The sequence below is a fragment of the Motacilla alba genome, chromosome Z, assembly GCF_015832195.1.
Source record: "Motacilla alba alba isolate MOTALB_02 chromosome Z, Motacilla_alba_V1.0_pri, whole genome shotgun sequence".
Taxonomy (NCBI): Eukaryota; Metazoa; Chordata; class Aves; order Passeriformes; family Motacillidae; genus Motacilla; species Motacilla alba.
The window spans coordinates 46588092-46615564 of record NC_052046.1 but is presented as its reverse complement, the minus strand read 5'-3'; the positions used below and the strand labels follow the sequence as shown (position 1 = coordinate 46615564).

At 37.1% G+C, this 27473-nt stretch overlaps 1 protein-coding gene across 2 annotated transcripts; it reads right to left on the bottom strand.

Annotated features, from left to right (window-relative positions):
* Positions 1-6129: 6129 nt before the first annotated feature.
* Positions 6130-23066, bottom strand: DIRAS2 (DIRAS family GTPase 2). 2 transcript variants are annotated; one of them, XM_038124976.1, is made up of 2 exons: positions 22737-23066; positions 6130-10204 (listed from the first exon to the last, which is right to left on the bottom strand). In XM_038124976.1, exon 2 carries the CDS (start codon positions 10163-10165, stop codon positions 9566-9568), a length of 600 nt encoding a protein of 199 aa, XP_037980904.1. In that variant the 5' UTR covers positions 10166-10204; positions 22737-23066; the 3' UTR covers positions 6130-9565. The 2 variants fall into 2 exon arrangements, with proteins under 2 accessions (XP_037980904.1, XP_037980903.1); XM_038124975.1 differs by having other exon boundaries at positions 22531-23062.
* Between the last annotated feature and the right edge of the window lie 4407 nt (positions 23067-27473).

The window sequence follows — 27473 nt, the reverse complement described above, 5'->3', positions numbered from 1 at the left end:
CCCGGAAAGAACACCCATTCAGGTTCCTTCATTTGTCTGTCTTTGAAAGCCAGCTCTATGGATGTGCCAAAAAACACTGAAAGCTTTCCCAGTGCATCTGGGAAGTTCCAGTTTTGCTAGTTGGAAATATGACATTCCAAAAATAAGGAAAGCTGACCTGTTCCCACTAATTTGGATGTTTTTGTATCTATAATCCTGTACAAAGTCATAGAATAAGAGAAGAGGAGTGGTACCCATTAATTTCTTTTTTTAAAATAGGCACTTAATCAAAGGTGAAGTGAGCTATTGGTCAGTAAGTGCCCATGTCCAGTCAACAAGCAAATCTAAGCCAATGACTACTTAACTTCTCTCTACTTTAATACTCTTAAATATTGAATATTTACTATTTACAATTTGCATTAAAATTCTAATGGGAATATTGCCTCTTTTCCCACCGACAATGGATTAAAAGCAAAGTCAGCAGACACCATCATCTCCTGCAGGGAATTTTTACCATTCAGATGCTTTCTGACTTTCTCACATCATGGTACAATTAAGACATTTTGTCATTTTAGCCTTACTTCCTGTATGCTAAGTCAATCATGCCAATGAAAGCAGAAGTCAATAGGTTTCTGTTGATGTTCCTTTTGAGACTGAGATAAGAACTCTTTTTTTTTTCCTCAGCAAAGCTATCTTCAAATGAATGCTCAAGAAAGCTTTCATCTAACATGGTCTTTCATCTTTTTAAAATCTTATTTTTACTAAAAACTTCTGCAAAGAATACATAAATAACGCCATATTTTAGAAACTAAACAAATCTTGAGCATGAGAACCATGGGAGTAAGCACTGGTGTATGCAAAGGGAACAAATTTCCACCCTGCGCTGAAAGTTTGGAAGACATGATACACTTTCAAAAATTGATAGCTATTTCATGAAACAGTATCAAAAGGACATAGGGAAATGCAGTTTTCACTTTATATGCTTTGTACAATTCCTGCAACTTCAAGAACGAAAAAAAAGTTGCTGCAGTTGTGCGCTAGAGGAATTTGGATACATGGGTATTAGTAATTTTGCTATAGTTCAAACAAAGTTTGAGTTAGAAAACAGAAAAGAAAAACGTTTCCTAGGAGTCTCCTATTGTAACTGACAGGTTGATCTGCCTCCTACATTGTGACCACACCAAATACAGTGCTATTGAAAGCAAATGGGAAAACTTCAGGACAAATTTATTACAAACTAAACCAAGAATAAATTTGGTCTCTAGCATTTAGAAAAATGTGAACTTGCACATACTTCCATGTATTTCAAAGTTAAAATACAAGCTAAACCTGTTCCTATTCAAACTTCTGGTTGAACTTCTGCTTCTCTAAAATACTTATTTTAGTGATATTTCAAACCATAAAGTGTATTTGTGGGAGAAAAGGATGACTAATACTGTCTCTACAAATGACTGTTAAAAGTTTCTGTTGAATTAGATATTCTAATTAACATTGAATGTAATTTAAAAATCTCTTGCTGAAAATAATGTTGATATGAAAGTTTGGTTTCCTAACCTAACTGGGTAAGGTTCTACTGGGTCCTATTAGGACCCAGTAGAAGAGCACTAATTTCAAGCTTCTGAGGAAACACAACTGACATGTTAAAAAAAATCACGACAGCAAATAGAATACAGTTTTGACTGCTAGCTTGCATTTAACAATAAATTATCTCCTACATTTATGTAGTGCAGAATAATACGTTTACTTGACTAAACTGTTTCTTTAAAATTAAATATTTTGGCTTCCACAAATAGCTAAAAGTGCGCTGTACAACCGAATGGACCCAGCCATATTTAGACATGGTAACTTCTGAGATATTCAGAGCTATGCCTTAATGCACAGTCAATTGAGGCCATACCATAATGCTGAAGTTTAACATTACTTTTGACTCACATATTTTTTGAATCCCTTCACATCTCCATACTTGCCAACATTGTACAAGCATCACTTATTTATACAACAAATGGCGCTCATTTGATTTTTCTCTCTGCTCAATAATCTTTTCTAGCAGAAAAGCGGGTACTTTGGCTGTGGCAAAGGCAGTGTGGCTGACTGCTCTTTCCAGGACATGGAGAGGCAGGGAAAAGAGACAGACAGATGCACTTCCCCTGTCTAAGCCCCATCCTCCCTCCAGCCTGCCAGCCCCCCTATCCCACCATAATAAAATTCTGAATTTGCAGCCATCTGCCTTTCATGGTTTTTCCCAGATCTACAATCTGGGCACACTTTAGTGTGATTACATAACTGATAGGATTTTTTTCTTTCATAGGAAGGATTTAACAGAGTGGTTGCGTACTGACCACTCATAACTTTATTAATATATTATTTTGAACTCTTTTCTAGTAAGTAATAAATAAATTTAATTTGTTCTCCACCACAGTGGGGTAACTTGGTGTTTTTGCAAAGTGTATTCAGATTTTTTCACTAGACAAACAAAAAGATTATTAAACAATTAGGTGAAGGTCAAACTTACAGAATTAAGCAGTCTTAGATTCAGATTTGAGTTTGAAAAGAAACAGGAGAGGAACCATAGACAAATATGGTTATGGCGGTAAAAAGGAAGGACAGGATTCTTTTACCCCAATCTTTTTCTAAGGTTCATATTGACTGCTACTTGCACTGAGTGATTCACCAGTGACCTAATAGTTTTTACCATTAGGATAATTCAAAGGATATCTTACTGGCTTTTTCCTTGTTTTTGTCAACCTTCTGAAATATTACCACTGAAACAAAACACATTCACCTTTTCTCTGCATTCAGCGTCCCCAGAAAAGCCATTGTCTATAATTCAGCCTCTGTATTCTAACAAAATATTTTACCATTTGTTGGCACATGAACATGCACTTCCTAGAGATACATATAAAGATACTATTATCTCGACATATACAGACATGTTTCTATAGAACTATCTTGCTTTCCCTTGCTGCTGTATTAGACTTTGTTGTGCCAGTTGGGTTTTAATTTCATTGTAAAAGGCAAGCCTTGGTTCAGTGTGAGGTTTGCAGAAGAAAAGGGCATGGTGCTCATGGCTGTAGAGGTCATCTCCTCTCATTGTGGAGGACATCTGGTCTCTCTCTGTGTAGTGGGAAAGAGGACTGCCTGGACTAAATAGGTATTATGGCTTACCCCCAGCAGGCAAGTACCACAGCAGCTGCTTCCTCACGCCTAGTAGGATCAGGCAGAGAATTGTGAAAGTACAAATGAAAAAACTCATGGGATGAAATGGACATTAATAGGTTGGTAGGTAAAGCAGAAGCTGCGCATGCAGGCGAAGCCTCTCAAGGAATTAATTCAGTCCTTCCACGGGCAAGCAGGTTCAGCTATCTCCAGGAGAATAGGGCCCCATCACATAGGGACTTGGGAAGAAAAGTGTCATCGCCCCAAATGCCCCTGGCCTTCCTCCTTCCTCACCCAGCTTTATATATTGAGCGTGATGCCTTATGATCTGGTAGGGTCTGTTGGGATCAACTATTTGCTCCTAGCTTCTTGTGTTTCTTGTGCTTCTTGTGCACTCCTATCCTCCTCACCAGCACGCAGTATGAGGAGCAAGAAAGGCCTTGACTGTGTGTAAGCCCTGCTCAGCAATAACAAAAACATCTCTACATTATCAGCCCTGTGTTCAGCACAAATGCAAAACACACACCCATACCAGCCACTGTGAAGAAAATTAATTCTACCTCGGCCAAAACTTGTGCAAGAGGAAGAAAAGGAGAGCTGAAACCCTGTGGTGATAGAGTGTGTTCTCCTACACTGGCATGTAAGTCAAGGTAACATGACCTCAGCCATCCAAGGTAAAGTTGCTTTTATAAGGATTTAAAGATTTGATGAGATCATTGAGGGAGAAGCAATTGCTCTCCTTGTGGAACCTACTGATGTGCTGCTCCAAAGAGCCATGTTCATTAGTGTAGCGCAGCATGACCCTCTACATTAGCTTTTCATTTGAAAATATTTTTAGGAGTCCTTGCTGATCTCAAATTTTCTGAGAAACAGTAAATTCTGTAAAATGTAAAATTTTCTGGCATTCCTATTTTCTTTGGGCCTAGCTCCCCGCCCAAATTATAATTCTCCTACTTTTTTCTACTTTGTTACACTGACCCCCCCTGCACAGGAGACACCTGGCCTACAGAAAGAACTGGAATTAAATTCATGTGCCTAAGCATACAGCATTATTTTATTGTAATTAAAAATTAATGAATAGGTCAAGAATAATTTTTTTGGACCATCCTGGTCAGCAGCAAGATCTGAGCCAGTAAAGAAGGAAGACAAATTCCAAAGGCAAAATATCTTTTCAATAACACTGAACAGAAGTTGCAGCAAAGCAGATATACATTGGCATGAATGGCCCCTCAATGATCATCCCACCTCTCTTTGAAAGATAATGTAGAACAATCTTTCTCCTCATCCAAATATAAAAAATATTTGCCATACATGCCTTATGGAAGAACACCAATTCCGCTTCTTTATTTGTTGCTTTCTCTACTGAAATTAATACAAATACAGTGGTAATTTCCTTGTGGCAGACACTGTCATTCACAGCTTTTAGAGCACCAGGTATGGAGGCTGAGAAGCTGATTTTAGTTTTGGGGTGGATTTTGGCACTGCATCCCTGCCCTGCCCCTTCCCCTTGCCAACTGCACTACGATCTGAGAATTTGAGAATAGAAATGCTCTTGTAGGATCCATTGTGGACCACTTGTTGGCATCTGAGTGTGAAATAAATATATCAGACTGAATAACAACTCCTCCTTCAAACTTCAGTTTCATTATGATTTCAGTGGGAATGCTATGACCCACTATGAAATAGTGTACTCAACTGAGATAAATTATATGAAACAGAAGAGTTTTAATGCTTTCTTTAAACTGCAAATACATCTGGTTAATTTTCAGAAGAGTCTGCATCCTTCACAAGGAACATCTGATATGCATTTTCAAAGCTCTGCTCTCTCTCCTTGCAGTTTTAGTGGAGTTAAACTTTAGACATACTTGACTACATGAAAAAAAATTGTGGATTAATTAGAAAATGTGCTTCAAAGGTGGGTGAAACATGTCAGTTAAATTGCCAGTGAAATAAGCGTGACAGGTATTCACAAATTTGAATGAGGGTATGAGTTAAAAATTAAAATATTTTCCGTTGGGAAACGGGAGTAGTGACCAATGGGAAAAATATTAAAAGGAAGGGAATTCTGGTGTTTCTGCAGAATATGATAACATCTATAAAGTAATTCATGGCTGTATTATGTAAAACCCAGGACTATGAATTGGCACATCCATTGCTTTACCATAGACTGTGTCAGAATCAGGACCAAGAGCAGTAACCGATAGCATATTGAAAGAAGGAAAAAAAAAAGAATTCATAAGGGGTCTTAAGAAATAAAAAGCTTTGTGGGCTGACAAATGCAATTACTCCACAGTAACATTAAATTTACATTCAAGGCTCAATACTTCATCACTGGTTCAAGTGCCTATCATTGCGTCTATCTACTCAAGTTTGTTTGTTAATCCCTTCCCCTGTTGAATATGAATTATTGCTTGCATATGGAAATAATTATTTAACTGAACAACTGTGGCTGCATCTTCTGAATTGCAAGAAGTGATAAACTATTACTTCTGACATTTTTTGCAACAAGTGGTAATATAGAATGCAATAGTAGGAAGTTTTGCAAGAACATCAGGAATTTTTTTCGAAATGAGCAGGAATAGCAGGATCCATACAATAACTACTAATTTTCCACAAGCATACAGTTCTATCTGACATTATTTTAAAGCAAATAATAGATAATAGACTAGAATTATTTTGCTTCCAGAATTATTTTGCTTTTTGTTGGCCAAAAGGAGCACCCACTGATAAGGTGTTTTGGTTTGGTTTTGTTTGGTTTAGTTTTTATTTTATGGAGGTAGATTTCTTTGTGTGTTTGCCAGAGTATAATGGAAGAAGTATTCGGTAAGGTAATACTGCTCCAATTCTCTTGGAACTGATTTGTATAGCTGAAGACTTCGGGACACTGCCTAGCATGTTAGAGTCAGTTTTGATTTAGAGAATTGCCTTTGCAATTTCAAAAAATGTATAATATGAATCAAACAAAAGCAGGCAACAACAAGACTTCTTCCAAACTTGTGTTAAGATTTAAAACTTTATTTTAAATGTTTAGATCATCACAAACATGGAAACTAGTAGACACAAATGACTTCTTATTCATTTTCAAAACAAAATATTTGCTAAAGGAATTGCAACAACACATTTTCATGACAAGACCATACCTTAATATTTCAAATCTACATATAAAAGTCATGCATTTTAAAGATTTGTTTTGGCTAGATTGTGTTTTCTCTGTGCCAAAATTCACTGTAGAACTTACATGTTTTAAATATTTTGCATATGTATTTTAAACAGGCTATTACAGTCAAAGCACATTCCCAAATAAAACACAAAATGTAATAAAGCTTTATATTTTCTTGTTCTACCTTATCTTTTCCATGTTAAAAAAAATAATTCTATATGTAATAGCAAAAAAAACATTTTAAACCAGCTCACATTTATGCAAGATATGCAAAATCTAATAGTAGAAACAAGGATGGCAATGCAAGGGTATAAAATATGCTCTCTTTTGAGTCTGTGGTCCTTGAGTAATATTGCTTCTGTTCTGGCCTTGCTTTGATACATGCAAGTCCATGAAATACTTCATGGCTTATTACATAGCAGGTGAGGAGTCAGCTGGGAATTAAAGGGATATGGTCCTCTAGCCTAAACATTGGCAGGTACTTGTTTTATTTCCATCTTTGCTATACAATTAGTCTATTCTTGCTATGAGGCACATTCAAAAAAAAAAAGTCCAGGGCTAAATTCCAGCCTCTAATATCTTTGCAGTCAGTACATTTTAAGTAATTTAGATCCCCTATATTGTACTTCTGCAAGATATTTTACTATGTAAATAATTACTCCAGTTCAAGCAATAATGTTAAAAGGTTCTATACATAGCTTTTTTTTTTCTCTTTGAGATTCTGTCATAATTCTATGCTGGCTGCTAAGGCATGTGCCACACATGATGACCTTTGGCATCGGTGTGTTAACATCTGAGGGCAACATCTCTGCTTTTGACCTCTGTATGTGATCCATTATGCCTTAAGGTTGATAATTTTTCTCATTTTCCAGCTTCATCCACGGAATCCATTGCTGTGACATTGAGCATCATCAGCAATTTTTTTTACATAGAGTAAATGTATAAACATTTATAAAAGTCTTACTAAACATAGTGCTTTCAAGTGTTTTGCATCCCTGATGTGGAAATATTTTTTGATCTATTGACAGACTGTCAAGAAAGATGCACTTGGCTATACAGGTCAAACCAGGCTTCTTTATGTGTTTCAGGAACTATTTAAGAATGAGAAGAGACAGTCTGACAAAACACAGAATGAGCACTGGACTTTGACAGAGGAGATCTGCTTTTGTTCCTGGGTCTGTCACTATCCTGCTGGACAATCTATGTGCAGTTGTTTCCTCTCTCTGTGCCTCACTTTCACCACCTGAGAAGTTAAGAAGATTATGTCGTCATTTTTGCAAAGTGCTTTCAGATTTATGAAGGGTGTTGTGTAAGAGCCTGGAATTTACTGTTAATGAAGAGGATTAGCTTTTCCATGCTCTTTTCAGTTTTCTCTTCTTAATGCAATAAAATAAACACCCCAAAAAAAGTCTCTTTGAAATCAGTAGGAGTTTCACATTCAATTCTACAGGTGCTAGCATTTCTTCTGACTGCATGACAGAAGTTATGCTCCTTTCTCGACAGCGCTAGTAGCAATTCTTGTGTATGCTATTACTATACCTCTGAAATATCTGCACATTTGCTAGAAATGTGGAAGATAAGCAAGCATTAACTTTGAAAGGAACAAGGTAGCAAATTTTAATGCAAACACTGCATTTTAACATCCCCTGGAAAATATTTATAATGCACTAGCATGCAGGCTAATAATATTAGTACTCTACTTCACTTTCCCATGTTTCTTGACATAAACATTTACTAAAAATATGGTAGGCTCTTTTTATTGGTTGAAAGCAGTTCCTAAGGTACAAATTGAGACTTACACAATTTTAATGTGTCCTTTAAAAATTGTATGTGCTTATTTTATCTTAGATGGCCTTTGTATCACTAGGATACATACTTCAGTCATTCATATTAGTTCTTTAAAAAGCTTTGGACAGACATCCAGGAAAGCTCACAATTTTTACTCTTTTTTCCTCTTTCAAAGGTTTTGAGAAGAGCAGTTTCCCCTGACAGGATGTATTAAATAATGTGTTTTCTATTCTGAACTTTGTATTGCATTATAACACAGTTCTGACTGTCGAATATTCCAGATCCTGTAGTGTTTATCCCAAAAAAACCTCATTTTAGAGACTCTTGTGGGCAGTAACTTCAGATATATATTTGATTCTATAAATAGTCACAGCAGTTCAAATCATTAATTTAAATGACAAATATAAAATACTTCAGACAATATAAAGGCAATAGATCTCATAGGGCATGAGCATAAACCCATCTAACTGGAATATAGTAATATAAAGAAGTATCAGTCAGTTAATATGATAATTTGTATACTATGCCAACCCCACTCCAAGGGTACCACCAGTTCAAAAGACATTCTATTCATTCACTAACCACATTATGTGTTCATTTAACTGGCAGCAGCATCAGAACTGAGTCTCTCCCACAGAGGCTTTCGTAGGCGACTACCCAGTCAGTTCTCCCTGGGAAAGCTTTCTGCTTTTATATGTACACCATTCCATCTGGCATTCTCCACAAATAAATGTTTGTTCTTCTGAAATATCTTTGGGCCAGAAACTCAGGTCATCCTGGAAACAATGAGCCCAGTAAAGGTGATTTCCAGCTCTCTCACAGGAATTGGCTTTTCCACAACCTTCAGTTAAAACACTGCATCATACTAGAAAGAATATCATGCTGGGGGCACAGAGACAATATCTGTCCCTTTTCACTGCTATCCCCACACTTCCTTTTACTGTGCAACAGTTCATTTATTCAGGTGATCCAAGACTGGCTTATGCATGACTCTCCCACCAGTCAGTAATTAAAACAGCATAGAATTGTTCATCTACAGCATTCTTGAAGGAAATTATTAACACCATCCAGCATGTATTTGTATGTTCTAGGTTTCTTCACTACCATTTCTTTGTTTTTCTTCTGATATTATACATTGTTTTCTCTTGCAATTATATCCAAATGCAGATAATATTAAGTTGATTTTCCAATCTTTCATATTATGTGAATAATGACAAATCTTTTTTTGTGAAGTACAAAATAAAGTATTCCTGGACATCTTTTGTTTTCTTCCTGATATGCTTTAATTGACTGTGAGACTACACATATTTTTATTTTTCCGTTTTTTTCATAGCAATCACAGTACCTCATGTTTTTCAATTTCCAAGTATTTAGTTTAAAACAGATACTAATAAATTGGATCTTGCATGGTTGTTTGCTGTCTATTGGTTTACATGTGTATTGTCAGATGAGTCTTCACAGCTGATTCCTGACAGTGCAATTTCACATCACCACACATTTTCCTTTCAGCTTCTCTTTCCTTTTCTGTTGCTTGCTTTTTTTGCCATCAATTTGCAAACTCACAGTCCTGCGTTTCTCCAGGTTTAGCAATTCTTGGAATAACTCTTTCACATTGTGGTTCGTCTTGGCAGAGGTCTCCATGAAGGCACATTTCCACTTCTTAGCCATGGCTTCTCCTTCACTGCTTTCTACCTCTCGATTTTGGTTCTCATCATTTTTGTTCCCCACCAGCATTATTGGAATGCTTTCTATGTCTCCTTTTATCTGACATATTTGCTCGTAGATTGGCTTGAGTTCCTCCAAGGACTGTCGGCTGGTGATAGAGTAAACCAAAATGAAAGCATGTCCTTTAGAAATAGAGAGACGTTGCATGGCTGGAAATTGATGGCTCCCTGTAGTGTCAGTTATCTGCAAAGTGCATATGCTCTTGTCACAGCTGATCACCTGACGATAGGTGTCTTCAATGGTAGGGATGTAGCTCTCTCTGAAAGTGCCCTTCACAAATCTTAAGACCAAAGAACTTTTTCCCACTCCTCCAGCTCCAAACACAACTACTCTATAATCGTTGCTTTGCTCAGGCATGTTTCTCTGTGTGTCACTTGCTCAGCTAGGGGTGAAAACCTAGGAGAGAAAACAACAAATACAAGGAGACAGACATTAGTACAGACACTAAGTGTGGAGTGCATGTTGTGATATCTTTCCCAGTAAGAGAAATAAATGTAATGTAAGTGATGTAAGTGATGGCAGTTATACTGATTTAATAAGTCTTGCAGAGGTATACAGAACGATTTATTTCAGTAGTAAATCAGGGTTTGCAATCCAGTCTGGACTGGTGGCAAAATACCATCTTGGTCACTTCATGGCTGATTTTTAATTAACATCATATGTTTCAGTATTCTTCCTACTGGACTAACATTCACAAAACTAAAAAGTAGCACCTGGGAAGGCAACAAGGCCTTGGCCTGAACAAATTGTAGAAAGGAAATTATCCTTCTATATCTTAAATAGATCTAAAATAATAGTCAAAGCTGATCACTGTATGATAGTCATTTACTCAGAATATTCCAGCTCTTCAGTAGTTAAGGAATTTATCCCCACCATGACTGACTACAGTTCAGTGACAGTTCTAAATGACAACTAAGATGTAATTGTGGATTATTCAGCAACAGCACTCATTGAGTTTTGTTTTTAACTCCATGGGAGCGTGTGTCCATGGGAGAGTGTGTTTTGCCACTGGCATTTCAGGTCAAAAAGTACATTTTGATAAACTCAGATTGCTCACATTCAGTCTGCCTTTTTATTCCAATATTTATCTTGCAGCAGATGATATTTGACATGAGACTGGCTATACTTATGAGAGAGGTTCTGCAGATATATTCATAACATTTTTAGTGGCTTGCATTGCCAAGGTTGGCGAGGGCATATATCAAAGGTCACAAAATTCTGTGATTCCTGCAGTCAGTTCCCCTTGAAAGAACCCATCTGTGTATAGTTGGACCAAAAATATAGAAACAATTTTTAAATAACAGAAATTGTAAAATATTTACATGTTTACATCTGTAGATGTTTTAGAATTCATTTAAATGAAATGAAGATTAATTTGTCCTCCCATCAGTAACAGCTCAATAGGTACACAGCACATCAGTACACACAGTCTTTTTATATTCAGTGAGATTTAAGCAAATAAACAATTTAAAAATGAACCCTAAAAATTGAAGAAAGTATAGGGTATTGTGACTCTTCAGATTAAATTCATATATATATAAGGGGTACATATGGGAAAAAATGCAAAATCTGCTGCATGTATTTGTTCTGAAGAAAATGGGCAAGCTTTACAGGGAACTTTGCCCAAGTGCCTTAATGGCACCAAGTGATTAAATTTGCCTGTTGTAATTTTGCCTGGGTAGCAATAAATCTAGAACAACCCAAGGAATTTCTTCCCTTTTGAAAGCAAGCCTTCAAGCTATTTCTTCAATGCAGCAGAAGGAGTCACTGCATTGCAGGGGGGGATTTCAAGTTACCTTTTACCTGTCTAGCAGCAAGACAATACTGATGCTTTAGAGGTGTGGATCTTAGTGGACCTCCCATGCCCTTATTCCAGTTGCAAGCTCATGCCAAATTTTCTGTTCCTGCATTTTGATACTATTAGTCATTATGCCAGTTAGGATTAAGCTATGACAATTCATGCTGCACTAATGTCTTCAATTTGTTGTTCAAGCATATACTGATGTAGTTATCTTTCTTGTACAGGGCATCCTATAGTGTCCTAATTCCAATGTCTGAGTAAGCTGAAAACATCTGTCCTTACATAATTTGTTGGATGAAGAAGTACTTCCTCATCTACCATACCATAGGCAGAATAAGCAGTGCAACTGGGGATGCTGATCTTGAGGCAAAGTGCAGAGCTGCCACAGCTCTGTCTTCCCAGGCTGGCTTCAGGCAGAAGGCAGCTTCACCCCTTCAATCTCTACTGTGTTACATTCACTGTCACTCTGAAAGGCTTGTTTAAATATAGGAAAGATTCATAAATAAGAGTGTTCATCCTGAGGCACTGAAGCAAAATTGTTTTTCTGACAGCAGAATTCAAGGAACAGAAAGAAAAGGTAGCCTCCAAAAAAATGCTCATGTATGTGTTTATAGAAGATGCAAAACCCTCTGAGGAACAAAGAAAATGAGTGAGCAGCTCACTATGTTAAAAATAAAGGAAAAAATATATCTGGGAAAAAAAATGAGAAGAAGCCAGCCTAGTGCTGTTCCACTGATAATAAATCTGTATGTAAGAACTGCAGACATGCAAATTTGGAACAGTCTTAGAGTTTACAGTTGTGGATGACTGCACAGAATGAGTTACCATAAGAATTATAGTTCAATAATTTCTTGTATAAAAAGGCAAGAGAGCAATATCTGCAAATTCCACTTCAGAAGCAGCTTAAGCATTGCACAGTCATATTATATGTAACCTAGGAACTACAGGACTAGGAGAAGAAATGCACTGTGAAAATATTTACTAAGAAAATCAGTGAAACATGGACTAGAGAAATAAACTTTTAAAAGCTAGCTGAGTGTACTCCTGCTCTATTACACTGTATACTCAAAACATACTCAGAAATCTCCAAGAAAACTGACACATCTGGTAGTCCAAAAGACAGAACAAATTGAAATGGGCTTGAAATGGGCACTTAATGGCCTGAAGTATTAAGCATACAGAAAAGTTCTAAGGGGTCCTGAAAAAGCATGGTAATAATCTTCAAAACAGCAAGTTGTTGCAAAGACGGAAAGTGTACTGGAAAAAAAAAAAAAGGGCGTCATGCGTCATGTGCTTGCATTCTAGAAGAAATTCACATTAGACAATAGCAAAACTCCACAGTGGTAAGAATAACAGATCTAATGTGTAAGGAGATTTTGCAGATATTCTTTAGAAATTGCCAAAGTATCAAAGGATAATTCCCGCTGGCAGAGACCTGAGTAGGTTTCTGGTCCAGACTGCTTATCACAGCTGGGTCAGCCACAACACCAGAGAAGGTTACAGATGTGAAAATCCCCAGTCTTTCCCACAGTCTCTATGGGAAACAAACTCCAAAGCAAAATTATCATCAGGATTATTTTTTTCCCTCTTATACCGAATCTAAGGAGCTCTCTCAACCCATACGTGTTGTCTCTCCTCCCAATATCTACTGCTGTGAAGACTGTAACTCCACTTTTTTGATGGCTTTCCTGTAGGTTGAGGGCTATACTTTGCTGTCCCTTGAACTTTGCCTTCCCCCGGCTGAACTGTCCCTGGTCCCTCAGCCTGCAGAGCGACAGCGCCACAGCTTTGGACACCTCGGTGCCCTCATCTGCACTTGCTCCAGTTTATCGGCTGTTTCCCCGGCTGGGAGTGCCCAAACTGGACAGACCACATTGCTGGTGTCCCGTGAGTGCTGAGCAGACGGGGATTATCACCTGCCTCGGCCGGCTGGCCGTGCTCCTGTTCATACAGACCAGGGCACAGGGGGGATGTGCTGCAGCCGGGGCCACTGCTGAACATCACCATGACCATGACCATGACCATGACCAGGAGCACCAGGAGCTTCTCTACAGAGCTGTTTCTCTCCAGCCAGGGTGACTGCAAAGGAGCAGTAACCTCAATCAATGTTTGATCTGTGAGTCCTGAAGATCCTCAGTTTTGCCAAAACAAAAACTATGGATTTTTATGAATTTTTCACCCTCAGGAGCTAAAAGAAAAAAAAATCAACAAAAAACCCCAAAAAATTAGTCACGCAAGTCTTTATGATCACACTGGAGAAAGAATTCCCCAAATGTTTTCTATCATTTTTTGTGTTCTCTATGTGGATCTGGTCACAGAATCTCTTGCAGTGGCAATCATTCTACATGAATGTGGTGAATTTGCACACAGGTGTTCATTTGTAAATGCTTTTCATACCACCCTGTTACCTTACTGGTGTTTCTCTGTCTTAAAATGTCTCTGTCTTAAAATTTCTCTGTCTTAAAATGTCTCTCTGTCTTAACTGAAACACACAGAAGGACAAAATAAAGTATGGTATTATTTAATCAGCTTGTGCCCATATGGCCAGCAAGGGTATGGAAAAATTAACTTTAAAATTTGACTTTTCAGATGTACAAGATCATTTCTGATTCAGAAAACCAGTCTCTCATAATCTGCACAGAAAACAATAATTGCTTTTTACAACATGGGCTTATTCTGTAATGAAGCCTCATTTGCTGCCTTTTCTGCTTTCACAAACTACAACAGTGAAAAGTTATTAATATCTTCTAAAGTGTCAGTTTATCAACATTACCCTTATTTCAAAAGCCAAAGCAATTTTTGAAACATACATTTATACCCCTCATTTTTAATTGCTTGATTGCAAAGACCAGCAAAACAGTGAGTCTGTACCCCTGCTGACTTAGCTATGTTTTCTGCAGATACTCTGCTAGCACAAGACTGGAGCTGCTCTACTTCACCTGCCGCAGGTGAGCTTGATGGGTTATTCAGTGGGCCAACATATTTAACCACTGCCTCCAGTTCAAACTCAGATGCAGGCCTTTATGTTAGTCTGCATGGTTTCCCTAGATATTTCTGATATGCCAGGTGAAAGAATTGAAATGTTTTTCTGACAGAAGGATATAGTTCAAGGTCTGAGTAATTATGACATAAAATCACTTATTTTATTATATAATGGGAAAAGATACGCATTTTAAATGTTTAAATAAAGTACCTCATGTTACAGAATATGTTCTTCATAGTTTAAACTCCTAACATTCTTTGGCTGATTAATTAATTACATGTGAGTATACTAGCATTTACTAAATCAATGTCACTGATCCTGTACTTAGCCACTGGATCTCCACAGTTCTCTCTTATCTTTAATTGGGATTTTATAGTCTAACTTTTTTGTCAAATATATTTATGACTTGCCTGTCATGTTGGTATTTAAGCTATAGACAACATATGCAATGGTATAAGCTATAGGCAGCATAGGCAAAAGGTATAGGAAGCCTGAAAAATAACTTCTGAAAACTTATCTACTTGAATACTCTTAGAGCAATATGAGATTAGAATCTCACAACTGGTGAACTCTTTCAGTTTATGCTTGAAAATAAGCACAGAAAAGAAATCAATCTATCTCCAGTGTTTCCAGTCTTGGGTTTTGTTGCAAAAGACTTTCACCATGTTTGCATTGTTAGACTACCTCAAAATGTCACAACTTGTAAGTTTAGTTGATATTTTTTTACTAGATGATATCTTTTAGTGCAGCATTCATTTTACAAAACAGTGTGATGTTGCCTTTGCTTTCTGGAGTCAGAGGCTTTGATTGCATCTTAACTGATCCAGTTTCTTGAGGTCTTATGATGTCCTACTGAGATGTCAGTCTGATATGAAATTCAGCAGTTGTCAGATGCTGTGTATTAATTTCCTGATTTTTTTTTTTCCGCTCAGGTAAAACCATCTCATGTCAGTCATGGATTTTTTTTTCTTTTTTTTAAGCTCTAAGGCGATGCCTCTGTTTATTTTGTCATTGTTATTGTGAAAAACCAATAAAGTACAGGCAATGTATTTAGTTCAAAATCTTGCCTCAATTTAAATTAACAGTCCATGAGGTTATCTGGTGATGACACCACTATACAAAGATACAAGGTGCAAGGTGAAGAATGTAGCCATAGATAAGATGGATTTCAGCAAGACTGTAAGATCAATGTCCATTTCCCAATATCAAGGGTGAAAAGTGTCACATTATTTATATAAAAAAGGGAAAGAGAGCACTGCAAGGATCTTTTTCTTTTTGTGCATATAAAGAGGCATTTCTCAGGGAGTATTTTCACCATATCTGCTAATGAATATGCACGTCAAGAATGGGGACTTTCCTACTTCCAGTGCCTTCATCTTTTAATATAAGACTTGCTTTTTCATTCTATTCCTTTGCTTGTATTATTTGGTCTTCTCAAGTCAATGGAAAGTTGGACGCATTTGAAGATGTGATGACTGTTAAAACAACTTTTTCCTACCACATAAGGTTCTAATCCATATGAAAGAACTTTTTTATTCTCATGTGAAACAAAATGTTCTTTGAAAGTCTGCTTCTTGATGATCAGCTAGTCTAAATCATGATGGTTTTTTCACTGCATAAATGCAGTAGCACTTTTTTATTTATGTTGTTCTCAATGACAGTTGGAGAGAAAAGCATTTACAGCTTTTCTTTCCAGCTATAGAAAGATGACCAGAGAGATTTCCTGAGAAAAATGGCATCTTCACAAAAAAAGTACTGTTATAAACTTGCTGATCTTATCTGACACATTGTCCTTATTGTAAAATTTGTTTGATTATCTGAAAGTAAGGGATAAAATCAGACATTTTCATTATTCAATGAAAGCAAATTATTATTTATTATTCATAAAAAGCAAAAATTCAAACTAAAAATTTAATTTGTTTAAACCAAAACAGGTTACATTTTGGAGCTAAGTTCTCTACAATGCTGAAAACATTTCAATTTGCATGAAAAAATAATAATTTAGAATCTTTAAACAGAAATTAACATTACAAAGTCTTTCAGAGAGTTCCCTAAGAGGTTTTGTGGGTTTCCTTCATGATCCCAGCCTAACATAGAAGAGAAAGGACAGGAGGCTTTCAGATAAATTTGTTGCCTTTTTTTTTCCCTGTATTTACAGGAGAATATTGTCTTAAGAGCATCTGTATGTAAAAGAGGTAGAAGCCAGCCGCTGTGCTGTCCTGTAGTCACAGGTGCTGTGCTTTAGCAAACTGTCATATTGTCATCACACGCATGTTGAAAATCTCATTCTCAAAACAATGCCTTTTCAAAATTGCTTGAAACCCTATGAAACCCTTGGTAAAAGAAAAAAATCCCACGTGCACATCTGTCACTGTAAGAAAATCGTCTTTACCTGTTCTTTGGCTAACTTACAGCCAGCAGATCTTGTGGCAGAAATAGTTTTGCTAGGCAGAACAGAACCAGAAAAAAGAAAGGGGAGACAAATAGACAATGTTTCCTGTAGGAACAACAGATAGCATGGATTTTTGGAACTAGGCTTAACTAAAGCGGCATTGCTGGTTGAAGACAGCAGGACTGGTGGCAGAAGAATGAATGACGCAGTAGGATCTATTGATTCCCTTCGCCAATGAAGGTTCAAGTCCAGAAGATGAAGAAGGTGCTGGACCTGATCCAACAAAGAGCTTTACACACAGGGATATACTGAAATTGTTTGCTCTCTGAGAGCTCTGTTGCCCTAGAACTAACCCTTTCGTAACAGATACGTACTAATGAACCATTACCATAATACAAGACTCAGCTTCATTGAACACACTTACCATGTGGAAGAAAAAAAACAACCTTACTCTCAGTTAGCATCAGAAATATTAAGCTAAATTTATCCAGGATGGACAGCTGAATACATTTACCACATTAAAAAAACCCTCACTTTCGTGCAGAAACAGAAATATTCTAAGCTTATCCTGGTGCATAGCTGTCCTACTGGTTGTTACTTCCTATTTAGCGGCTTGGTTAATCTTAAAATTTAAAAGGGAGAATTTCATGACAGTTCCTGTCTAAATTCAGGCTTTGCTTTAGGCATGTCAGATAATTTATTGATTTACCTATTTGAGTATTTTGGTAGACCAGTCTATTAATCTCTAAGTGCTTATCAAAACTCAGAAAGAAATTCAGAAGAATTCTTCAGAAACTCGGAAGACTTTCCATATGTGTAGTTAGGTAGTCATTAATGCCCACATAGAAATAAAAATGTCAAAAAAACTAGAATTCTATTCAGCTCCCTTTGGAACTGATTTTTTAAAGTTTTCTTCCCAAATTAAATAACAAAATACAGTAGTTTTTCCTCAGTTTTCAATAGATTTGAAGTAAAAATGGAAACATCAACTTAAAACATCATTTATGTGCCTTTCAACAAGTAAGACATAATGCCATCAGACAGAGCAGTATGATTAGAAACCAGAATTCGTCACTCCTGCAAATGCAGGAACAGAGACTCAGTATGAATTTTCAGCCCCTCTGGTTTCTAATTTTTGGTATTGAGCAATGACTTTACATGTTGTCATGAACTTCTGCTTCTCCAGTTGTACACTGGGAAAAAAATAGGTTTTGACTGATGGATCTCAGTATTGTGAGATAAAAATGCCAGCACAGACAAAAAGCTATTTTCATATAAATATGTATATTCACACAGAAGAATTGTACATTCATGGAAGACTGTTTTCCATTCAGCAGAGGAAACACTGAAGACTGGTGTCCATTTTGCCTTTCACTGTAGTTCTCAATTCCATAATGTTAATGTAATTTGAGACTACTTATGTAAATCTTCTGTAGAAGCAAAATCATTAAAGGTTAAGTGTCTTTTTATGATATAACTCCTGTCATTAATTTTCCTTGCCTGGCTGGGAAGGATAGCTAGATTGCTGTCCTGACCAGTGGAATATTTCTGATGCTCTTTCACAGCCCAATCAATATTCCATTCAAAGCAATGTATTAAACAGAACATTTTGCCACTGGTTTGTTGGGCAATAACTTGGGAATAGGTTAATGCAGTGGGTTTCAGGATCCAAAATGATCCCTGATAATTAATTAAAAAATGTAATATGTTTGTTGATATGTTCCCAAACACTAGTAAGAAGCCTGTTCTTCTATTGAAATTTTTCTGAAAATCAGAGTATTCTGAAAACCAACAATTAAATTATAGCTGTGGAGTACAATATAGTAATAGCAGCTTTCTGATTGTTTATAAGTGTTCAGCACTCCAAATTGCACTACTTTCAATTCTGAAGACAACTAGGTTTAGCCTTAAGAGAATTTTTTCGAGATGCATGTTTCTTTTTCTTGTAGAATTAAAAAAATATAAAAATCATATTTTGAAGATAAAAACACACTGAGTAACACATTGTAAGCTTTGTGTGTACAGACTGGGAAAGTGGTAATGTTATTTATTTGGGTGAACTGCAATATTTTAGTTACTGATAGTATCTAATCTTTGATTATTTAAATAAACTCTTCCAGAAGAGATAAAATTTGTCAGCTAAATTTTCAGGGAAGAACATAAAAATAAACAAGTAAAAATAAAAGAAGGGCGAGTGTTCTTTTCTTAGCTTCAGATTAATTATAGGTGTATATATATCATTATATATTATATAATTTATAGTATATATTATTAATTATAAGTAAGAACTACTGGGCATTTTGGGAAGGAAACAACTCCAGTCCAGGAATTTGCCCTTTTCATATGGTTTCTCTAATATATATATATATATATATTTTGAATGAGGAAACTGAAAGGCTGACATCACTTCAGTTTTGAGACACCTTTTCAGATTCAGCTAAAACCAATTTCATTACCTGCAGCCAGGCTGATGCTGACTGGATTTTCCTGCCATAACATATTGCAGACCTGCATAGCCAGAGAGACTAATTTTAATCTCAGATAGAGAAAATCAGCATTCAACTTAAAGTTATTTCATGAAGAGGAGGTGCTCCTGACCTCAGTGTGAGCCAAAAGTACATTTCTCACAGACTTGACATACACTTTTTCATACTTTCTTGTCTTTCTTTGATACCCATCTCAAGAATTATTCTGTTATCAATACTTTACTTCGTGGTTGAAAACTAATTAATATTTCTTTTCTCAAAAAGGCAAATTTGAGTATTTTCTGCTTCAATTACTATGTACATCTGCATAGACACTCAGGTGGTCTTTTCCATTGCTCTTCCTGCAGTAAGGTAAGATAATTTAATGCATGTTTTAATTTTAATGTCATAATAAAAATGCAGTGAAAGTATCTGTTTGCTGATATGTGGAAACATCTGTATTTAAGTTAAAATACCAAATGAAAAAGAGAATTTCAAGAAATATTTTCTCCTGGTGCATTTTTGGAAATTGGTAATTTTAAAAAGAAATAAATATTGCTAATATCCATGTTTTTCAAAATTGCCATTTTTCTTCCTCTATTAAAATTAATTATTGATCAATTAGTCCTAGTAACATAAAATATTAAAGGAAAATTAATAAATATTTGGAATCAGTCTAGATACCAAATGAAATGTCCCACAGTGAATACTGTTCCAGCTTACATGTACAAATGTCCTGATACTCACACTAAGTGTGGGAGAGGGCACATTCAAATGCAGCTCATTATGTATTACAGAAGATCTACTGAAGAACACTGTGAATTGAATGCAATCCAGTGTAGAAAATACATCAAAACCACAAAATAAAAAAAAAAAGATAAGTTTATAAACACAAAGAATGGGAGAAAATGGGAATATGAAATCGAATGCAGCCTTTTGGTAGGAGCATCTTTGAACCAGAATATTGTTTATTGCATATTTATTTAGAAAATCTAATTTTGGGAGCAATAGCACGTACTCTGTCACAATGAAAGTCCAAGTCTGATTTTTCACACATGATGCTGGGATCTCTACATGGGCAGCTGTGTTGGTTAGCACAAGAGAAATCCAGAAAACAAAGCTATCAGGTTATCCTCAAAGGAAACTAGAAACAGTGCTAGTAATGACTTCAGGAACAGCAGTATCAGTTTATATATAGTCCGCTATTTTTATTGGTACTACAGAGACTGCAATGCTGTTGTAATATAATCATGACCACTTGGCCAGAAGGAGCCTCTGAACTCCAATCAACTTCCAAAGAGCTCTGGTCTGCACTGTGAGAAAGTGATATTACTCAGCCTGAGGTTCATCAGCCCTTGTGAGTCTGCTGGTGTAAGCAATAGTGCAGCACAGTGCAGAAATAGGCTTTCATCTGACTGATGTGAGATATATGGAAAACTGTATTTCTGAAGATCTTCATTCGCTTGCAAAGGGACTCCTTAGTGCAGGCAACTTCCAGAGAAAAGTAAAAATGGTATTTAGTACTGAAAAAGACTTTCTGGATTATCAAATTCAGTGCTTTGCCTTTGCAGGCAACCGTTTCACATAATCTCTTCCATCAAGTTACAACTAAAAGGTATTTAAAAGGTTTTCTATATGTTACTTCAACCAGAATGTAATTTAAGAACCTTGCTGCTCTAATGGTTTGAAATCTTCCAGCCTAAGTGTATTCACAGCTCATTTATACCAATTAATTCTCCTCTCTTACCAGGAATAAAGATAAATAGCTGTACATCACAATCATACCACCAGATCCAAGGGACCATTGATTTGCAGCTGTGTGGTCAAACTTGTTCCATGTTTGTACAGTTCTTCATGCAAGAGCCTCAGATATGCTGTGTGTGGTGTGAGAGAAAGCATGAAGCCTGGAGGAATATCACATTTCAGAGCTCCAGAACAATGGCACAAAACCCATTCTGCATGAATTGGGCACTACTGCATCTAGTAAGGACAGACGGGCCCCAGAGAGCAGCTCCTGAGCATAGCTGAAGTCCATTAGTCAGAAAAGTAAAACAGAGAATGGGAGGGGGGCAAGCCAAGATAGCCTTCTAAAACCCAGAATTAAATATGTTGAGACCTGCAAACATTCTAGAATAAACTGTAAAGCTTGGCAAAGGTACAACAGCAGTCAGTTTCATCAGCCTTGTCTGCCTGGAAAGGAGTGGGGGTGTACATAGCTGTACACAGCTTACACAGCTGTATGTGTGTGCATTTATAAACAGGCATATATGAGTCCACTCACTACATACTCATGAGAACAGGACATTCAGAAAATTCTTCAAAATTAAAATGCATGCAATTTTTTTGTTCCATTCTGTGCTCACTCTTCTGTGGTGCAGCATACAGAGCATCCCACATTTCATAAGGAAGATAGAAAGGGATAAAGTGTTATCAAATCTGAATTCAGCAGCTCTCAGGCACTTGGGAATGGTCTTTCACAATTTATTTTCTTTCATTCAGTTCAGAGAGAGACAATCTACTGAAAAAAAAAAAATCCTGCCTGTCAGTGGGATGTATCTGCAAAGATACATGTGGGATGCAAAGTTGTATCTGTCTTGGAGAAAGAAGCACCTTGTGTTATTTTATTCAGACTCCACATTTTTATATGCTTCTATCAGTTAGGTTAAAGTGTAGCTTTCATTTAAAAGAAATAAAAAATTAATCTCTCCTTAAGCCACTGCAGTGGCAGTCCTATAAACTAGGGCAAAATTCAGCACATCGAGTTTTAATGAAAAGCAGCTTGAAAAAAAGGTCATTACTAGCATCCCAGCACACAGAAAAATGATAGTTAACTGGCCAGCGTGTCTATGACCAGCATCTGACTTCCTTGCTAGCCCCAGTTCACAGCATGCCGTGTTCTCTACATAAGATATTCGCTTAGAGCATATCTTGCAGTTGTAACTCAGGCAAAACTCTTCAGAGGAAATTCTGCCCGAGTGAGCAATGTGGATTTTGTCTGAAGAAAAGGAAGACCTCGAAATTCGATGCAAAGCTACGCCTATTGTGCAAGGTAGCGTAGAAAAACAATGGAAAGAAATTTACCTGTGTAGGAACAGAAAGCTTCAAACGCTCTTCAGTTTCTTCCTGTCATTGCACCAGCTCTTCTCCCTCTCTGCCCCGGGCTCCCTCCACCAGAAAGGAGCCCCTGTCTTAACCGGGGGGCTGCAGATCCCCTTCGTGCCCTGGGCTGGCTGCTGCCCGTCCTCCGCTCCCGCGGCTCCTCTCCCCTCCCGCCTGCTCCCCGGTACCTGGGTCGTGGATAAAGCTCCTGTTGGCTGGATCGCAGCCTCCCTCTTTCTGCTTTTACGGGCGCACTGACTCCAGCCTCTGCTAGTGCTGCTGCCTAAATGGCGACTGCAAAGCTCATCTAGGCTTTTAACTGCCACCTACTGAATAATTGTGGAATGTAAGTCTGTATAGGCATAAGCTATAATGTTCTGGTTCTCTGAACCAATGTATTAGATTTTTACAATTAGTCTCTAAAGCCTACAAACACCCTACCCGTAGTTTATAATTTAAAGCTGTAGATTACATTAACCTGAACTCACAATTCTCCATTTCTTTCAGCTCTGAAGCAGAGAACAAGCCTGTCTCTTTAAGTTAAAAAAGCTTACAAAGCCTTTGCTGAGGCTAATCCCCAGGGTAAAAAACAGCATAGCCCTATTCAGATCAATGGAGCTGTGCTGATTTTTATTGCTTGGAAATTTAATCCCTTTGGTCTCATATTTATTCACAAAAAACCCAAACCTCCCTCCAAAAAAACCAAAACCAAAAACCAAACCAGTAGAAAGAAAAACATTCCTTTAAAAATAGCTTTTGTCCAAGATAGCACCTCAGAATTTCACTATTCTGAAATAGATCAGATTTTTTTTCTTTCCTGACAGCACTGTAAAACAGGATTCCTGAGATTTATGGACAAAGATAAATTAAGAGGTTTTCTCCACTTGTAATAAACTGGAGGTTTTTTGCAGGGTTTTTTGTTGTTTTGTTGTTGTTGTTGTTGTTGTAGTTGTTGTGGTTGTTTTGTTTGTTTGTTTGCTTGCTTGCTTGGGGCTTTTTGTTAGCTTGTTTTTGGTTTTTTGGGGTTTTGGGGTGGGTTTTGGTTTAGGGGTTTTTTTGGTTTTGTTTGCTTGTTTGGTTTTTGTTTTTTGGTTGTTTTTTTGGGGATTTCTTTGTGAAAAATCCAAATGCAAAATCCAGTGTTTCTTTCAGCCGTTTATTTTTAAAGCAACTTCTACTGCTTTTCTTTCTAGGCTAAAAGTGAGGTCCACTGAAGGTCTGTGAACTGTCACTGCAGAAAGGAAACATTGGTACAGGGTCTCCCTATGAATCTAAGTGAATCCCCAGGGAAGGTGTGTGGACCCCTAGATCTGCTTAGCTGGTTAGAGTATGGTGCTTTAAATACCAGGATTGTGGGTTCAATCCCACAACAAGTATGTTAAGATTTGGACTTGGTGATCTTTGTGGATCAGAATACTGTGTGACCTGAGATGCTACCTTTACAAACAAATAGGAGGGACTATGGTTCTTCTAAGCCAGCTGCCAACATGTAGCTGAGTTGTGACATAAAAGGGCTCTATGCCCATCTTGAGGAGCATTGCCCTGTGGAGGGCTGGTGGCACTCAGAACCTGTCATAGCAGCAAGAAAAGGATTCAGTTTTTATGTTTGCTGTGATTGACCAGTTGAGCAGCTAGCTTCTTACTCCTGGTGTGATAATTTTTAAATGGCACCTTCAGTGTCATTTAAAATATTTTTTTTTTTGCTTTTTAAAAATTGATTTGTTTTGATTGCTTTTATGAAAGGTTCATTAATTGTGCTAATACTTTTGTTGAACACAGAAATGAAGATGTTTCTCCTCTATGTGTGTTAGGATACATGATGACCTGCAAAATATGGCCTGAGGAAATAATTTGCATTAACGTGTGGTTCTGCTGCAGATTAATCCTGTGCCCTGTTTCCACAGGCTCCCAGGCAGCAAGTTGTGGAACAAACCATGAGCTGCAGGCCTGCTCCCAGAGCCTGACAGCAAAGCCCTGCCTTTGGCTTTGTCACAGCTTCTTTCTTAAGATAAGATAAGCAATATCTTCTTTCTTATTCTTAAGATAAGCAATATCTTAATCCTGTGTGCACGGAGAATTAGCTAATTAATATCACAAAAAGAAAAAAATTGTACTATAAATTAAAAATTGTATTAAATTAATAATTACTGCAGCACAGCAAAGGTCAAGCTATAAAATTTACAGTATTGCTCAGGGATTTTGCCTGTGATTTTTCCTGATTCTGCCCATGGGAGCATAGGTTCCAGAATCCAGACCCATTTATTTAATAAGTCAAAGTGCTCTTGTATTTACAAAGAATATGGCTTCATAATTTTCAAAGGTTAACAGATCTCAGTCCTCAGTGAGTGCATCTTTATTGTGAATACATCTTTCAATTTTGCTTAAAAAGAGTGCAAGCATCTGTAGAATTTTAGAGTCTTGGCTTGCCACAACTTTCAATCACTCAGTTCATATTTCAAGTCTGAGAAAATCTAGTTCTTGCACTATATTCTAACAGGATGGATGTTCAAACTTTGAAAATATACTTTTTCAAAATGCTGATTCTTTCCAAAACTGAATTTATTGAAAAGAAAATTATAGGTATAGCCTGTCTTCATTCTTTCCTTACCTGTCCAAGGAACTGAAATTTTTCATATATAGGTTGCAGATATGCTACTTATTGAGAAACAAAATGTCCAACAATTTCTACATCTTCCACCTAGGCTCTCTTCTACCAAAACCACCGTGATATTTTTTTCTGATCAGAAGCACAGTACTGAATTGTCATGCTATAATTCACTGTAAAAGAGTCTTGTGTGGGATTTCCCTGACTATCTCTGCTAAAAACTAACACGGCAGTTACCACCTTCAGTGAGGGTTTTGTAAAATTTATGCTTTAAATGGCGATGTTCAGGTGTGCCAGGCAAAACAGACTTCCAAAATCTCAGGCATGCCTCACCTAATAATATTGTTTACACGGGATCCCAGCAGAGAATCCCACAGAACTACACCCGTGTCAGTTCCACACAGCAAGCAGAGGCACAGCTGGGTAAATATTTTCCTACCCTAAGCTGCAGGGATGTTGCACTGCTCTGGATGCTGATGCAAGTGAACATGGGGCAGAATGGACAGCATCTGTTTGCAGTGAAGGTCTTCCCTTCTCCCAGTTGCACCAGAGAGCTCCACTCTATAAAGCACAGCGTGCATCATCTGTTACTGCATAGATGAGAAAGTGCAGAAGGCAAGGGCACAAAGCTCTACCAGAGTATTTCTGTTACAAGCTTTCCTCACGAAGAAATGTCTTAGGCAAGCTACATGATTGTCAGGTTTCTGTGCTGCATCTGAGCTAGAGAGGGCATTTAAGGAACAAGAGATCTGCTTAGTTAGCAAAATATGAGCTGCCTAAAGCTTGAATGCACATTTAGCACAAACCTGCATGAGTACTGAAAGTACAGCTTTTGAGTCAAAATTCAATCCATGGCCTATATACTGCATAGGAAAATGAGAAAGTCTTCAGTTTCCCTGGAAAAGTTTAAGATGTAAAACAGTGGCTCACATGTAAATTCTTTTCTTTTCTCTCTGCAAGGCAGAACAAAATCTTGGGGAAGACAGCAGAGAGCAAGGACTAAGCTCAATTTTTCCTGTTCTAGGATGGTTTTCCTCCTGTTACCCTGTTTCTCTGGAATGCTTTCACTAAACCACAAACTGGCTAAAATATTTCCCTTTTCTCCTGCATGTTTGGGAAGTGACTGTCTTAGTTATGCAAGATCATAAAGAAATTTAGTTCTTCTTTCCAACCATCCTTCAAAATGGCAAATAGTTAGTGTAAATTTATAATAATACTTTGGTGTCTTCCTATGCTGTATTTAGTTATACTAAAAAATTGGCTAATCTGTTGTTTACATCACCAGTATGGAGGACATTGCAAAAGATTTTAGCATCAGAAATATTTACTGGAATCTTTTTCCAAGAAGGAAAAATTAGTCTTCAGAAAAAATTATTATTAGGAGTGATTCTCCAGGACAGCTGATGGTCAGCAGTGGATCTTTTAATGCCCTGTATTTGGTACAGTAATTAGACTCCTGCTCCTGCCATGATATGGCAGTAGACACAAGACCGTGTTTTGTATTTGTGCACTGCATCTGAATACTAGGCACCTTCCACCATTTTGTAAATGAAGCATAAAACTTCCATGATATTTTTAGTGCCTGCATACTACTTAGAAGCTGTAAAACTCAGAAAAAAAAAAATAAAGACAGTTATCAACTAAATAATGCACATAATTAAAAAATATAATAATCTAATTATTTACTTTACTTTTCCTATTCATCTAAATGTATCACAGACAATTTACAATGCACTGGAGGTGCAGGTGACTACCTCTGGTAGAATTACATCTTATGTATAAATCAAATGTGATTAAAACATATGTAGTATGTCAGGCTGCACGTGGTCTACACCCAAACCACAAGATGATGGGACCAATTTCCTCTTTGGTGTAATCGAGGTTCTCATTTATGTTGAAGGAACTCCGGACTACCTCTTGATTTGATTGGATTCGAAAGGTGGGTCCTTACCCAAGATGTTTAAACGGCAAAGTTTCACCTGACAACCAGTGTTGCTCTGTGTTGTACAGAAAGCAATTCTTCTGGAGAGGGGCATCTTATGCTATATTATTTTCAGGCCCTGTTGGTAGATAGATGGAACACTGCTTTTGCTAGCTGTGGACTTTCAGGGTTTTTGTTTGTTTTGGCTTTGATTTTTCATTTGTGTATTGGGTTTTTTTTTTTTGGTTTGTTTGTTTGTTTGTTTTTGCAAGGAAACTTTGTGTTGCACACAAAAGTTCACACAAATTTAAAAATTATTGTTGCAATAAATCCTGTCTAGCTCTTAGCTTGCAATGAAGACATTTTTGCCTTATTGTCTGTATGAGGGTCACAACTCCA

Excerpts from the sequence above, each read along its gene's own strand:
- DIRAS2 (XM_038124976.1), bottom strand. The coding sequence starts at position 10,165 with ATGCCTGAGCAAAGCAACGATTATAGAGTAGTTGTGTTTGGAGCTGGA.